Source organism: Heptranchias perlo, chromosome 15 (genome assembly GCF_035084215.1).
Source record: "Heptranchias perlo isolate sHepPer1 chromosome 15, sHepPer1.hap1, whole genome shotgun sequence".
Lineage (NCBI taxonomy): Eukaryota > Metazoa > Chordata > Chondrichthyes > Hexanchiformes > Hexanchidae > Heptranchias > Heptranchias perlo.
Window position 1 is genome coordinate 53,448,844 of NC_090339.1, and position 17,724 is coordinate 53,466,567.

General features: G+C 43.3%; 1 protein-coding gene across 3 annotated transcripts in view; it reads right to left on the bottom strand.

Annotated features, from left to right (window-relative positions):
* The window catches only part of ophn1 (oligophrenin 1), a 211,963-nt gene extending 199,742 nt beyond the window's left edge, over positions 1-12,221 (bottom strand). For all 3 annotated transcript variants that reach the window (XM_067997231.1, XM_067997232.1, XM_067997229.1), the window contains exon 1: positions 11,684-12,221. In XM_067997231.1, the coding sequence (XP_067853332.1) occupies positions 11,684-11,837 (154 nt within the window). In that variant the 5' untranslated portion in view covers positions 11,838-12,221. The remainder of the gene's footprint in view (positions 1-11,683) is intronic.
* Between the last annotated feature and the right edge of the window lie 5,503 nt (positions 12,222-17,724).

A 17,724-nucleotide genomic window follows, 5' to 3' on the forward strand; every position in this document is an offset into this window, starting at 1 on the left:
CTTGATAAATGGAAGAAGGAAAAGAGGACTAAGCAAAACAGGAACACGGTAGGCAATTATGATCAGGACTATTTACTCGGGTGAAAGGTAAATACAGATATGGACTGGTTGGGCTGAATGGCCTAGTGCCATGTTGTAACTTCTATGCATATCTAAATCATTGATTTGGTTGTGCGATTTACGTGCTGACCCAAAACAAGTGTATGACCTGGCGGTTTTACTGACTTGAACCTCATTTAATTATCAAATACGATATATCGTCAAGGAAGCCAGTTTTGAGTGAGCCGGTTCGATGCTCCGAATGAGTCACCAACCACCTGTTGTAGTTCCCATTATTACAGCTCTCCTGACAAAGATTACAGGGAAGTTCCTCATTACAAGCCCTCAAGATATCTCAATGTTTTATTAAGAACATTTTCCTGCACACTAGATTGATTATACTTCAGTTCACAGGCCACATGACTGCTGAAACCATTTAACGGTTAGAATCATAGAAAGGTTACAGCATGGAAGGAGGCCATTCGGCCCATCGAGTCCGTGCCGGCTGTACGCAAGAGCAATCCAGCTAATCCCACTCCCCGCCCAATCCCCGTAGCCCTGCAAATCTTTTCCTTTTAAGTACTTAACCAGTTCCCTTTCGAAAGCCATAATTGAATCTGCCTCCACAACCCCCCCCCCCCTCTCGGGCAGTGCATTCCAGATCCTGTCAACTCGCTGTCTTGAAAAAGTTTTTCCTCATGTCACCTTTGGTTCTTTTGCCAATCATCTTAAATCTATGCCCTCTGGCTCTTGACCCTTCTGCCAATGGGAACAGTTTCTCTCTATCTACTCTGTCTAAGCCCTTCATGATTTCAAATACTTCGATCAAATCTCCTCGCAACCTTCTCTGTTCCAAGAAGAACAACCCCAACTTCTCCAGTCTATCCACGTAAATAAAGTCAGTCATTCCTGGAATCATTCTAGTAAATCTCTTCTGCACCCTCTCTAAGGCCTTCACATCTTTCCTAAAGTACGATGCCCAGAGCTGGGCACAATACTCCAGTTGTGGCCGAACCAATGTTTTATAAAAAGGTTCATCATGACTTCCATTCTTTTGTGCTCTATGCCTCTATTTATAAAGCCCAGGATCCCGCGTGCTTCTTTAACTGTTTTCTCAACCTGCCCTGCCACCTTCAACGATGTGTGTACATATATCCCCAGATCTCTGTTACTATACCCCTTTTAGAATTGTGCCCTTTAGTTTATATTGCCTCTCCTCATTCTTCCCACCGAAATGTATCACTTCACATTTTTCTGCGTTAAATTTCATCTGCCACATGTCTACCCACACCACCAGCCTGTCTATGTCCTCTTGAAGTCTATCACTAGCCTCCTCACTGTTCACTACACTTCCAAGTTTTGTGTCATCTGCAAATTTGGACATTTTGCCCTGTACACCCAAGTCCAAGTCATTAATATATGTGTCAAAAAAAGCAGTGGTCCTCGTACTGACCCGAGGAACACCACTGTACATCTCCCTACAGTCCAAAAAACTGTTCACCACTACTCTGTTTCCTGTTACTTAGCCAATTCTGTATCCATGCTGCTATTGCCCTTTTATTTCATGGGCTTCAATCTTAATGACAAGCCTATTATGCGGCACTTTATCAAACACCTTTTGAAAGTCCATATATACCCCATCAACTGCATTGCCCTCATCTACCTTCTCTGTTACCTCATCAGAAAACTATCAGGTTAGTTAAACACGATTTGCCTTGAACAAATCCGTGCTGGCTTTCCCTAATCAATTCACACTTGTCCAAGTGACTTAATTCTGTCCTGGATTATCGTTGCTAAAAGTTTCCCCACCACCGAGGTTAAACTGACTGTCCTGTAGTTGCTGGGTTTATTCTTACTCCCTTTTTTGAACAAGGGTGTAACATTTGCAATTCTCCAGTCCTCTGGCACCACCCCCGTATCCAAGGACGTTTGGAAGATTATGGCCAGTACCGCCGCAAATTTCCACCCTCACTTCCCTCAGCCTTAAAACCTAAGGTTTCAGAAACAAGTCCTGGGAATGTGGAAGTTTGTCGTCTGCTCTTATCACAGCCCCCTCCCATCTTTTCTAGGTTCATTATGCCTCTAATCGCTGGGACAGAACATCTTTGTAGAGAGCGCCTGTGGGAGGTTTGGGGCCTGCTCACAGGTCACCATCTATTAAAAGGGGCATTGTCTGTGTGGAAAAGTATTTGGCAAAACTTTTTAGGAGTGGAAGAGGGAAGAGCCAGAGGATTGGACGATATTTCAGTTATGATAACATGCATGCAAATGATGCGATGTGATTTCACCCCCCACCACCACCCCTGAATAGGGATCAGGAGTGGGAGCTGCGATTTATTTGCTCCCCTCCCTAACCCAGTGGTGCTGATGCCATTTGCAACAACCAAACCACCTCCCCATCTGAGATCAGGGATAAAACCAGGGACCTCCCTCATTTGTGCAGCCAATGCTACACCAGGCAGTGCATTTAACCAATACAGGCATTGAGGAGCTCAATATTTTATATTTGCAAGCAAAAGAAAGACTGATCCTAATGCACCGATCAGAATCCTTACTGTGCTAATCTTGTGGAGAACCTGTTTAATCAGTAGGACCATGCTAAAACAGAACAGCTAATGATAGAGATAGTGAGAAATTATCTTGTCTGTGGTCACTCTGCTTAGGCACACCCTTTACAACATCTGGATCTAAACCTGCAACTAGGGGCCAGATTAAAAATAAGGGGTCTCCCATTTAAGACTGAGATGAGGAGAAATTTTTTCTCTCAGGAGGGTCGTGAGTCTGTGGAACTCCCTTCCCAGAGAGCAGTGGAGGCAGGGTCATTGAATATTTTTAAGGCAGAGTTAGATAGATTCCTGATTAACAAGGGAGTCAAAGGTTATAGTGGGTAGTCAGGAAAGTAGGGATGAGGTCACAATCAGATCAGCCAAGATCTTATCAAATGGCAAAGCAGGCCCGAGGGGCTGAATGGCCTACTCCTGCTCTTAATTCATATGTTCGTATTTCTTCTCCCCAGGAAATGTAGTTAATTAATTCTGAAGAATTTCTGCTCCATTGGAAACCAAATCAAGTATTCCTAAACCACACACACTTTCATCTGCAAGCTGGACAGCGATTGATTGCTAGAATGCTCTTTACTCCTCAGTCTGGAGAGTAGGTTAATCCTATAAGAATTCCATGAAAGAGTTTGTAAAGTTCCATGACCTAGAAGTACTTCACTGCAAGCCAAAAATCGCACTGATCCAAGGTTGAATACCTCAACAATTTTTAAAAAGGTCAAACTCATTACTAAGTATTTCTGACTGAGCGCGAGTGGATTCAGACTGAGGAGATCAATGTACTGTCCAAGATGAACGTGTATCAAAGACGCAGAAGATCAGAATTCAGGAGGGGAAAAGAAAGAAAAATAAGCTTCCCCGTCTCATACCTACGTGTTGAGAAGCACATCAACAGACGCTGAAGTGTAAATCTGAGCTGGTAACTGTTTACAAAACAAGAACACAATAAGAGTCCTTGGGATATCTCATGGAGAAGTAGAGATAAGGGGTGGCCCTTTGCCCATCCAGCTCCTCTTTCTACATAAATCTGTGATTTCTCCTACTCTAAATGCTGAGAGTTATTGCCTCCACTATCCTACTTGGAAGATATTCCCTATATGCAGAAGTGCTTACTGACATCAGTCCGAAACACACTATCAATTTCTAACCTTGGCACCTTGTCATGCAGTCATTAATCACGAGATGCATTTTAAACCAAATGCTTCAGTACTTGTACGATCTGGACTTCCCCTCTGAATTTCTGCATTTTAAAATTATAAGCACCTCCACTCAGTAATACTGGTTGACACTAATACAGCAAAGCAATGCAGTTTGCCCCTTCATTACAAATATTGATATTTCAGATTGTCTACCTTTTCTGGTAGTGTCACCAGAATTTGGGGAAACTGGCAGGTGTGTGAAATTTTCATGCTAGGTCCACTCTCCATCCAGACTTGGGTTGAGCCTGGAAAGAGCATTTTGAGCTGTATACCACCAGGTCTGAGATACCAGTGATTACAGGTCAGTCACTGGTGGCAGTAATTTGAAGAGGTGAATTAAGAGCATCACACAAGTAATCTATTGGTACAACGTGAAAATACAGATTCAAGTGCCACTTTTTCTTCTACAGCACATTGGTGCAAATATACTAAAACGAGTCCAGTAACATCACCGCTTTCTCCTCCTCTATTTATATGAGCAATGGTGATTTCTATCACTGTACAAGATCACTGTTGGAGTTTAATCACATTACCTCCCTGCTCCATTTTACAAGCACTTTCTGTTTGCACCCCTCCCTGTTTTCCCTGGCTTCTGCATTAGTTATATTTATGGAGTGGGAAGTGAAGTTTCCCTTTCTTTAGTTTAGCCACTCTAGACTGAAAACTGCTCTGCTTTATCAATATTTGGATAGCATGCAAAAAGCGTGTGTTAAATAGCTCAATGATTGTAATGAAGAACGAACTCAGGGCCAAAACCAAAGTGCTTTTACAGCCAATTAAGTACTTTTGAAGTGTAGTCACTGTTGTAAAGTAGGAGACACGGCAGCCAATTTTCACACAGCAAGCGCCCACAAACAGCAATAATGACCAGATAATCTGTTTTAGTGATGTTGGTTGAGGAACAAATATTAGCCAGGACACCAGGGAGAACTTCTCTGTTCTTCAAATAGTGCTATGGGATCTAACAATAGCAGTGCTATACATTCCTTTTCACCTACAAATTTGGTCACAGACTGGCTGGAATGCTGTTTGGTCTTTCAGCTTAAGTCACAAGTATCACTTGGTGCAAGTGTCCCTTTAAGATCCGGCCAACCTAGTCTATAAGTAACCTACAACAAGGAATCTTACATGAAGCGAAGACCATATGAGAGCGCAGCTTTGGCCTTTAGATTCTTACCTGGCCATTTTTCCTCCTCTTCTATTTTACTGCACCATTGGGTGACAACATGCAAATCTACAAGTGTATAAGCCACTCCTATATATAAAAACATGCATGAAAATGTGACATGTGCACCAGATTTTACAGTAATATTTGCAATAAAAGTTGAATCCAGAATTTGTCCCGAACGTGTGGGGAAACAAGTAACTCATTCAAGAGTTATATGCATGCTGCCCCTTAATACAGAACACATTCTGCATTCAACAGCCAGTCAAGTATTCTCCAAATCAAATACACGTAGGCTGCAAATGTTTCTGTGGAAGTTACTAATGATGAACAATACATCACAGGAGTATAATATATTAGAGGAGAATAAATAGATGCAGAGATCATAACAAGTTATATTTCTGTGTAGAAAGGCCAGTGCAGTCCTCGGAGTTAAGAAACTCAAAATATTCCACCCACTTATGTAAACAAATAAAATCTCCTAAATGTTTCAAATGTTTGGGCATTATCGTTATGATGCATTGTGGAGAGCAGCTCAGTCATATTAGTTTTACCTCCACTGCATGAACAGCTTTCCAGAGAGCCATTTCACCATAGGTTGAGGACAGAGAGAGTAAACTAATGAGTCATCCTTTTGCAGGGACTGGTCAGACCAACCAATCAACCTTCGAGTGTACAAACAGCAAGTGCACCAGGCAGTGCTCTGCTGAGGTTGAGGAGTAGGAGTATATTTGGGGGCTCAAGGGAGCTTTATTCTGCAAACTCAAAGGGAAGGAGGGCGCAAGCACGTTTATACAAAGTCATACCACATCCTCAAAGTTGTAAAATACAGCCGCCAATTTGTGCACAAGGTTCCGCAAAAAGACTAATGACCAGAATATCTATTTATGATGCCTTTAGGTGATGGATGACTTTAGCCAGGAAAACTCCCCTGCTTTTCTTCGAGTATTGCCACGGGACCTTTTACATCCACTTGAACAGTAAACAGGGCCTCGGTTTAATGTCTCATCCAAAAAAATAGCACCTCTGACAGTGCAGTGCTCTCTCAGTACTACACTGAAGCGTCAAACTAGATTGTGTGCTCAAGAGGCTTGAGCCCACAACCTTCTGACTCTCAGGCAAAAGTGCCACCAGTTTTGGCAGGTTGACACACAAATCCCATTTTAAAACCATTGCCGAAATTTTTAATATATCAATCCGGTTTCACATTCTCTCAATGGACAGTTTCCCAGATTGCTACACTGTTGGAGGTGCCATCTTTCAGATCTGACATTAAACCAAGATCCCATCTATCAGTCTACTCAGGTGTATGCAAAAGATGTTACTGCATATTTCAAAGAACAGCAAAGATTTCTCCTGGCTCATGAGTTACAAATACCACAAGATTACTTACAAAACATCAAAATTTAAATGAACATCTGCATGTTGACTTTCCCCTTGATCCCTTCCTGCGCACCTTTCAAAAGGAGAAAGCTCTGTTATCAATTAGCTCATGGAATTATTGGTGAGTTTTATGAAAAGATCATGTTTTTTGAAGTTAAAGACAAGCTGCATCACCCACTCTCCAGACCAAAAAGTATATGGAGTGCAGACTGCAGTGGCACCAGGTGCATGGGGGTGGAAGGAGAGAAAGGTATCACAAAAATATTCCCCATAAACAAAGGAATTGAAAGTCTCCCAGCTGGTACTTCTGGGCTCAATCAGTGCATGCAGGTTCCAGTTACTCATTTTCAAAAAGAACCCTGTCTAAGACGACAGGAAGCCACTTACAAAGTTGTGGTTAAAAGATGATAAAAATGTTATAATCTGCTCGTTCAACCAAAACTAAGTGCTCAACAGCTGAAAAGAAATTAACATCTTTTGTTAATTGACTAGTTGACTGGAGAGGCTGAATAAATAAAACCAGATTACTTTAAGCCCCACAAATACCTGCAGTCTCCACTCTCAGATCAAGTTCATTCAACTGTAAAAATTTAAGTGACAATAGATCATATGACTTCGGTATTGGGTGATGGGGGAGGAATACACCAATCCGGTCCTTGCCAGGAAAAGAGTGAAAGACAAAACAAACCAGCATTATAGTTCCTTGTGCAGGGCATTCCTCTTTATGAAATGGCTCCTTAAAAACTTCAAGCTTCCATAACTACTGCAAGGATGAATTTGAACCTTCACTGGGCAGACCCCACATGCTCCTCTCAAGCAGCACGGTAAGCAACACAACTAGCCATAAAACATGCAACTACATTGCCACATCCTCTTGAGCACAGAATGGCATGTAACATATGGTGGCTGCACCAGTTGGAGATATGGAACCACAGCAGTAGGCATTGAACCCAACTTATATGAGCAGATAAGAGAGGCAAGTCAGAGTACAGGTGCCAGAGACAGGCAGGCAGACATGCAAACAGGAGATGAAGTACCAGAGACAGAACAAGTTTTTTTTTAAAATAAAACGAAAGCTTCTGCAGGAAACGTAGTTGAAATTTGAATCAATTACGAATTCTATTTGCTGCTACTTATTAAAGATTTTTTTATATATAAAAAGCTGCAAATACAAGGGACATGGACTGCTGTGTAACAAGTATCTACAGTAATTCTGCATTATAACTCCATCCATGCTCTTTAAAATACCTTCTATATATTATCAACAAACCTGTAACACAAAGATTGCCCTGGCTGCTCTGTATTGCAACAATGTAAAAGTCTTTGTGGAGGCTTCACCTGGGTCAATATTTTTGAATGTATTAATGATTTCACTCGGAATATTGACCAGAGGAAATAATCCATGAACACACTCACAATATCACTACACATAGCACCCAGAGCAATTTACCGCCTAAGTGACTTCTTATTGAATTCCTTTTGGAAGGGAGAAGGATTTTGAACAGCAATATCATAGAACACAATTGAAAGGCCGATTCATAGAATCATTCAAAAATTTATGGCACAGAAGGAGGTCATTCGGCCCATCGTGTCCGCGCCGGCCGAAGAAGAGCCACCCAGCCTTATCCCACTTTCCAACACTTGGTCCGTAGCCTTGTAGGTTATGGCATGTCAAGTGCATATCTAAGTACTTCTTAAATGTGATGAGGGTTTCTGCCTCTACTACCCTTTCAGGCAGTGATTTCCAGAACCTCACCACCCTCTGGGTGAAAATAATTTCCTCAGCTCCCTTCTAATCCTTCTACCAATCACTTTAAACCTATGCTCCCTGGTTATTGACCCCTCTGCTAAAGGAAATAGGTCTGTCCTATCCACTATCTGGACCCTTCATAATTTTGTGTACTTCAATTAAATCACCCCTCAGCTTCCGTTGTTCCAAAGAAAACAACCCCAGCCTATCCGATCTATCCTCATAGCTAAAATTCTCCCCTCCTAGCAACATCCTCGTAAATCTCCTCTGTACCCTCTCTAATGCAATCACATCTTTCCTGCAATGTGGTGATTATAACTTTATGCAGTACTCAAGTTGTGGCCTAACTAGTGTTTTATACAGTTCCGGCATAACCTCCCAGCTCTTATAGCCTATGCCTCGGCTAATAAAGGAAAGTATCCCGTATGCCTTCTTAACCACCTTATCTATCTGTCCTGCTACCTTCAGAGATCTCTGGACATACACTCCAAGGTCCCTCACTTCCTCTACACCTCTCAATATCCTCCCATTTATTATGGATTTCCTTGCCTTGTTTGCCCTGCCAAATGCATTACCTCACTTCTCCAGATTGAATTCTATTTGCCACTTTTTTGCCCACCCAACCAGTCCATTGATATCTTCCTGCAGTCTACAGCTTTCCTCCTCACTATCAACCACACGGCCAATTTTTGTACCATCTGCAAACTTCTTGATCAAGCCCCCTACATTTAAATCAATAATATATACCGCAAAAAGCAAGGGACCCCATTGGAAACAGCCTTCCAGTCACAAAAACACCCGGACACTATCTTTTGCTTCCTGCCACTGAGCCAATTTTGGATCCAACCTGCCACTTTCCCTTGGATCCCATGGGCTAGTACATTTTTGACCAGTCTGCCGTGTGGGACCTTGTCAAAAGCCTTGCTAAAATTCACGTAGACTGCATCAAATGCACTACCCTCATCGATCCTCCTTGTTACCGCCTCAAAAAAATTTCAATCAAGTTAGTCAGACACGACCTTCCCTTAACAAATCCATGCTAACTGTCCCTGATTACTCTGTACCTACCTAAATGATGGTCTATCCTGTCCCTCAGAATTGATTCCATTAATTTGCCCACCACCGAGGTTAGACTGACTGGCCTATAATTACTCAGTCTATCCCCCTCTCCCTTTTTAAACAACGGTACAGCGTTAGCAGGCCTCCAATCCTCTGGCATCACGCCTGTATCCAAGGAGGCCTGGAAAATGATGGTCTGAGCCTCTGCTATTTCCTCCCTTGCTTCTTTTAATACACAATTTGACAATAAGCAATATTGTATCACATGATTTCAATTTTAAAATTCTCATCCTCATGTTCAAATCCCTCCGTGGCCTCGCCCCTCCCTATCCCTGTAACCCCCTCCAGCCCTGCAACCCTCCAAGATTTGTGTTCCTCCAACTCTGGTCTTTTCTGCACCCCCTTCCCCCCACACTCCCTTCACCCCCCCACCATTGGCAGCTGTGTATTCAGCCATCTAGGCCCTAAGCTCTGAAATTCCCTCCCTAAACCTCACTATTTCCCTCTCCTCCTTTAAGACGCTCCTTAAAGCCTACCTCTTTGATCAAGCTTTTGGTCAGCCATCATAATATCTCATGTGGCACAGTGTCAAATGTTGTCCGATAACGCTCCTGTGAAGCACCTTGGGAGATTTTCCCACATTCAAGGCACTATATAAATTCAAGTTGTTGTTGACAAAGCAGCAATAATCAAGATTGTATCCATGATGTGGAGATGCCGGTGATGGACTGGGGTGGACAAATGTAAGGAATCTTACAACACTAGGTTATAGTCCAACAGTTTTATTTGAAAATCACGAGCTTTGAGGCTTTCTGCTTCGTCAGGTGAGTGTGGGATTCCATGGAAGGTACCGCATATATAGTCAGAGAACAATGCCTGGTGATTACAGATAATCTTTCCAACTGCCCATTGTCAAGGCAATCAAAGCAGTCGAATATAGTTCAGACAGAGACATTACATACAGGACTACTGAATACACAAACGGTCAGAACCCAAAGAGAGAGAGAGAGAGACACACACACACACACACACACACACACACACAGCAAATTACCCAGCTTTCAGGAGAACAGCGTCCACGACACCACACAACCCTGCCACGGCAACCTCTGCAAGATATGCCAGATCATCGACACAGATACCACCATCACACGAGAGGACACCACCCACCAGGTACGTGGTTCATACTCCTGTGACTCGGCCAATGTTGTCTACCTCATATGTTGCAGGAAAGGATGCCCCGGAGCACGGTACATTGGCGAGACCATGCAGACACTGCGACAACGGATGAACGGACACCGCGCAACAATCGCCAGACAGGAGGGTTCCCTCCCAGTTGGGGAACACTTCAGCAGTCAAGGACATTCAGCCACCGATCTTCGGGTAAGCGTTCTCCAAGACGGCCTTCGAGACACACGACAACGCAAAATCATCGAGCAGAAATTGATAGCCAAGTTCCGCACCCATGAGGATAGCCTCAACCGGGATCTTGGCTTCATGTCACACTACACGTAACCCCACCAGCGAAAAAAGAGTTATCTGTTTTTAATACAACTGATCATTCTCTCTCTTTCTCTTCCTTTCGGATGTTTCTCTCTCTCTGTCTGTCTTTGGGTTCTGACCGTTTGTATATTCAGTAGTCCTGTATGTAATGTGTCTCTGTCTGAACACTATTCGACTGCTATGATTGCCTTGGAAAGATTATTTGTAATCACCAGGCATTGTTCTCTAACTATATATGCGGTACCTTCCATGGAATCCCACACTTACTTGACGAAGGAGAAAGCCTCCGAAAGCTTGTGATTTTCAAATAAAACTGTTGGACTATAACCTGGTGTTGTAAGATTCCTTACAAGATTGTATCGACTGATTTAGGGGAGAAATTGGTCACAAATTGTCCCCCTAACTTACAAATGGCAACCCAGAGGCCAGCTTGGAAGTTTGCAAACAATTTTGATGCTACACGGGTTTGGCAGCCTGAATAGCCTATTGGTTTAGTAAACAGTTAACAGGAACCTTCAGTTCCAACAAACGGTGACATTTCCAACACATTCAAGGTCTCTGCTCCATCCCATCTGTCTATCGGCCGCTCTCTGTTGGCACCGATAAATTTGGTTTGCAGCAACAGGAAGAACATCTCTTACTAAACACAAAACCCAGTTAAAGGCTGCTGTCACCGTGGAAAGATATCTCGCAAGACACCCCGACTCGCATATGCAAAACGGGGCATAAGACGTGGAATTAAAAATATATGAGCATGCACAGCAGCAGCTATCTCTCCTACAGCAAGGAGGCTGCGGTGGGTATAACTCTACTACAACAGGCTTCTCCTGTGTTCAACCTACCGCAAATTCTCAAATACAGCAACACTACTCCTTTGAAATAATTACAAGCAAGAAAACCCCCCCATTTCACCCACATTTAGCGATTTTACTATCTCTTGCCCACCCAACCTCTCGGGAAGAAAAAAAAAATCAGTTCCTATGCTCTCCCTACCGGTGTTTCAGGGTTTATGCCGTAAAATACTCACTTCTGATGGCATTGATGAGCGAGGTCCCGTCTTTGATCACTTCCTTGATGAATTTGCTCGTGCCCTCCAGCTCTTGCTCGTAAGATTTCAGCCGCTCCCTGAAATCCGGGCTATCCAGCGAGCAATCGCTGAATTCCAGCGGAGGGTGACCCATGATGGATTCGCGATCTTAACCCCCGCTTTTGTTTCTCTCTCCCCTCTCTAATCCTCGGCGTTTACAGACGCCTCGCCTTGTCCTGCCCACGGCTCTGACGCTCCGTCCTGCTTAGTCCTGGATTGATCAATGACAGCGCTATCGCCTTGCTTCTGTCAACGAGTGTCCCGGGGATCAGCTGTAGCGGCGGATGGAACAATGGTCGTGGGGATTTTTTGTTACTAAATGTTGCCAAATTGTATCTTTTTTTGGTGTGTGGGGGGAGGGGAGGGGATTCCCTCTTCCTCTGGGCACCAGCGCTACTGGTGCAGCAGGATGCGTTCTCTGCTCTTGTTCCTCCCCCCCTCACCTCCTCAAGCTGCAAGAGGCTGATCTGTTACTGACTCTCTCTCGTACATTTCACCCACAACAGATCGCACCGCCTCTCTCTCTCGCCCGCCCGCTCCCGCCCGCTCCCGCCCAGCAGGCACCGCCCTCTCGGGGGCACCCTGGGCTTTGCAGTCTTCTGCAGAGCTATGCCGCCGTCACAGCAAAAAGGGAGGAGCATAGAGAAGGGCGGGGGGGGGGGAAGAGGAGAGGGGTAGGTTGTTCAGCACCGTAAACAGAGGCTCGACAACGCTGACTCATCTACAACCACTCTTTAATGGTTTAAAATTGTAAGCCTTCTCTTTTTCGACTTTATTCCCTGAATGTGGGTCAAATAATTATTGGGTGAAACGAATATGTGAGTCATGCTTTAATTGGAGTTAACAATCGCTTAATGCGCTATGATGATGAACTGAATCAAGAATTGCTTTATATGGGAGGGACACGCTGATTGAGCTATGTCGTGTTTATCCTATTCTCGATGTGGAGATGCCGGTGATGGACTGGGGTTGACAATTGTAAACAATTTTACAACACCAAGTTATAGTCCAACAAATTTATTTTAAATTCCACAAGCTTTCGGAGGCTTCCTCCTTCCTCAGGTGAACGGTGTGGAAATGAAATTTTCGAATCCTTCGCATTTGAAAATCTCAGAACAATGCCTGGTGATTACTGCCGGTTGCCAAGGCAATCACAGTGAGCAGACAGAAAGGTGTCACCTAAAAGGCCACCAAATGTACAAACCCCCAAAGAAAAAAAAAGAGAGAGAGAAGGAAGACAGTCAATTGTAAAGGGTCATTGACTGTCTTCCTTCTCTTTTTTTCTTTGGGGGGGTTTGTATATTCGGTGGCCTTTTAGGTGACACCTTTCTGTCTGCTCACTGTGCATTACCTCACACTTCTCTGGGTTGAACTCCATTTGCCACTTTTCCGCCCACTCCACCAACCCATTGATATCTTCTTGGAGTCTACAGCTATCCTCTTCACTATCAATTACACGGCCAATTTTTGTGTCATCTGCAAATTTGCCAATCATGCCCCCTACATTCAAGTCCAAATCATTAATATATACCACAAACAGCAAGGGACCCAACACGGAGCCCTGTGGCACACCACTGGAAACGGATTTCCATTCGCAAAGACATCCATCGACTTTTACCCTTTGTTTCCTGTTACTGAGCCAATTTTGGATCCAATTCGCCACATTTCCCTGTATTCCATGGGCTTTGACCTTTCTGACCAGTCTGCCATGTGGGACCTTGTCAAATGCCTTACTAAAATCCATGTAGACAACACCCACTGCACTACCCTCATCAATCCTCCTTGTCACTTCCTCAGAATTTAATCAGATTTGTAAGGCATGACCATCCCTAATGAAATCCATGCTGACTATCCCTGATTAAACCATGCCTTTCCAAGTGACAGTTTATCCTATCTCTCAGTATTGATTCTAATAATTTGCCCACCACCGAGGTAAGACTGACCGGACTATAATTGTTTGGCCTTTCCCTCGTACCTTTTTTAAACAATGGTACTATGTTTGCAGTCTTCCAGTCCTCCGGTAACTCCCCTGTATCTAGTGAGGATTAGAAAATGATCCTCAGAACATCCGCTATTTCCTCTCTGGCTTCCTTCAATAGCCTAGGAAACACTCCATCCGGTCCTGGTGACTTATCAACTTTCAAGGATTCCAGTCCCTCTAGTACTTCCTCTCTCATTATGTTTACCTTATCCAATATTTCACACCTCTCCTCTTTAACTAGTACGTCCAGATCATCCCTTTCCTTTGTGAATATGGAGACAAAATATTCATTTAAAACCCTACCCACATCCTCTGCTTCTACCCTTATCATCCCTGATAGGTCCCACCTTTTCCTTAGCTATCCTCATTTTCTTAATGTACTGATAAAACATCTTTGGGTTTTCTTTAATCTTACTAGCTAATATTTTTTCATGCCCCCTCTTTGCTTTCCTTATTTCCTTTTTTATGTCATCCCTATACTTTCTATACTCCTCTAGGCTTTCTGCAGTATTTAGTTTTCTGTGACAGTAATAAGCTTTCTTTTTCTGCTTTATCTTGCCCCGTATGCTTCTAGACAACCAGGGGGCTCTAAATTTGGCAGTGCCACCCTTTATCTTTGAGGGGATGAAAAACAACCGTTCACCATTACTCTCTGTTTCCTGTTACTTAGCCAATTCTGCATCCATGCTGCTACTGCCCCTTTTATTTCACAGGCTTCAATCTTGAAGACAAGCCTATTGTGCGGCAGTTTATCAAACGCCTTTTGAATGTCCATATACATCACATCAACTACATTGCCCTCATCTACCCTCTCTGTTACCTCATCAAAAACTCAATCTAACTAACTTAGTTAGTTAAACACGATTTGCCCTCAACAAATCTGTGCTGGCTTTCCCTAATCAATCCACACTTGTCCAAGTGACTGTTAATTCTGTCCCAGATTATCGTTTCTAAAAGTTTCCCCACCACCGAGGTTAAACTGACTGGCCTATAGTTGCTGGGTGTATCCTTACACCTGTTTTTGAACAAGGGTGTAACATTAGCTATTCTCCAGTCCTCTGGCACCACCCCCATATCTTGGAAGATGATGGCCAGCATCTCCACAATTTCCACCCTTACTTCCCTCAGCAACTTAGGATGCATCCCATCCGGACCAGGTAACTTATCGACTTTCAGCACAGCTAGCCTTTCTAGTACCTCCTCTTTATCAATTTTTAGCACAATCCAGTATCTCAACTACGTCTTCCTTTACCGAGACTCTGGCAGTATCTTCTTCCTTGGTAAAGACAGATGCAAAGTACTTATTTAGTACCTCGGCCATGCCCTCTGCCTCCGTGAGTAGATCTCCTTTTTGGTCCCTATTCGGTCCCACCCCTCCTCTTACTACCTGTTTACAGATGAGAATTTTAAATCTGAGGCATTGGTGGACTGGCAGCCAATGTAGGTCAGCGAGTACAGGAGTGATGGATGAACAAGACTTGGTACGAGTTAACATACGGGCACCAGAGTTTTGGATAAGCTCAAGTTTTTGGAGTGAGGAAGGTGGGAAGCCGGCCATGTGAGCATTGGAGTAGTCGAGTCTGGAGGTAACAAAATCATGGATACTGGTTTCACCAGTAGATGGGCTGAGGCAGGGGCAGAGACAGGCAATATTAGGGAAGTTATGGGTTGAACTGAGAAATAGGAAAGGATCTAAGACTATAGTGGGAGTTGTATATAGGACCCCTGGAGCAGCTCTGAAGTGCTAGATTGTATAAATACAGAGATTAGACAAGCGTGTAAGAAAGGCATAGTGGTCTTAATAGGTGACTTTAACCTTCATATGGATTGGGAAAAGCAGACTAGCAACTGTCAGAAAGGTAGTGAATTTCTTGAGTGTGTCCGGGATAGTTTTCTACAGCAATATGTCCTAGAGGCAACAAGGGGGCAAGCCATACTAGATTTAGTAATGAGTAATGAACCAGATTTAGTTAACGGCTTAACTGTACGTGAACATCTATCCAATAGTGATCATAACATGATCGAGTTCAATGTAGTGTTTGAAAGGGAAAAAAGTGAGTCAGCTGCTAAGATTCTAGACTTGGGCAAGGCCGACTTCAATGGGATGAGACAGAGACTGTCCACAGTAAACTGGGCAAATCTGTTAATGGGTAAAACGACTGATGATCAGTGGGAAATATTTAAAGAAACATTTAACGTGATACAGAATCGGCTTATACCCCTGAGGGGCAAGAACTCTACTTGCCAAAAAAAACAGCCATGGACAACTAAAGAGGTAAGGGACAGTATAAGACATAAGGAAACGGCATACAAAAAGGCAAAAAATGGCACAGATCCTGACGAATGGGAAAGATACAAAGATCAACAAAGGGTCACAAAACAGATAGTAAGGGCTACAAAAAGAGAGTATGAAAAGAAACTCGCAAGGGATATCAAAACCAATACAAAGAACTTTTATAGTTATATTAGGAAAAAGAGGGTGGTCAGGAGCAGTGTTGGCCCCTTAAAAACTGAAAGTGGGGATATTGTCATTGACAATGGGGAAATGGCGGACATGTTGAACGATTACTTTGCGTCAGTATTTACAGCAGAAAAAGAGGATAGCATGCCGGAAATCCCAAGAAAGCTAATATTGAATCGGGGACAGGGACTCGATAAAATTAACATAAGTAAAGCAACAGAAATGAAGAAAATAATAGCACTAAAGAGTGACAAATCCCCAGGACCAGATGGTTTCCATCCCAGGGTTTTAAAGGAAGTAGGTGAGCACATTGCGGATGCCCTAACTATAATCTTTCAAAGTTCTCTAGATTCAGAAACTGTCCCTCTAGATTGGAAAATTGCACATATCACTCCGCTGTTCAAGAAAGGAGAGAGAGGGAAACCAGGGAATTATAGACCAGTTAGCCTAACATCTGTTGTGGGGAAAATGCTGGAGTCTATAATTAAGGATAGGGTGACTGAACACCTCGAGAATTTTCAGTTAATCAGAGAGAGCCAGCATGGATTTGTGAAAGGTAGGTCGTGCCTGACAAACCTGATTGAATTTTTTGAAGAGGTGACTAAAGTAGTGGACAGGGGAATGTCAATGGATGTTATTTATATGGACTTCCAGAAGGCATTTGATAAGGTCCCACATAAGAGACTGTTAACTAAGATAGAAGCCCATGGAATCGAGGGAAAAGTACGGACTTGGTTAGGAAGTTGGCTGAGCGAAAGGCGACAGAGAGTAGGGATAATGGGTAAGTATTCACATTGGCAGGATGTGACTAGTGGAGTCCTGCAGGGATCTGTCTTGGGGCCTCAATTATTCACAATATTTATTAACGACTTAGATGAAGGCATAGAAAGTCTCATATCTAAGTTTGCCGATGACACAAAGATTGGTGGCAATGTAAGCAGTGTAGATGAAAACATAAAATTACAAAGCGATATTGATAGATTAGGTGATTGGGCAAAACTGTGGCAAATGGAATTCGATGTAGACAAATGTGAGGTCATCCACTTTGGATCAAAAAAGGATAGAATAGGGTACTTTCTAAATGGTAAAAAGTTAAAAACAGTGGATGTCCAAAAGGATTTAGGGGTTCAGGTACATAGATCATTGAAGTGTCATGAACAGGTGCAGAAAATAATCAAGAAGGCTAATGGAATGCTGGCCTTTATATCTAGAGGACTAGAGTACAAGGGGGCAGAAGTTATGCTGCAGCTATACAAAACCCTGGTTAGACCGCACCTGGAGTACTGTGAGCAGTTCTGGGCTCCGCACCTTCGGAAGGACATATTGGCCTTGGAGGGAGTGCAGCGTAGGTTTACTAGAATGATACCCGGACTTCAAGGATTAAGTTACGAGGAGAGATTATACAAATTGGGGTTGTATTCTCTAGAGTTTAGAATGTTAAGGGGTGATCTGATCGAAGTTTATAAGATATTAAGGGGAACAGATAGGGTGGATAGAGAGAAACTATTTCTGCTGGTTGGGGATTTTAGGAGTAGGGGG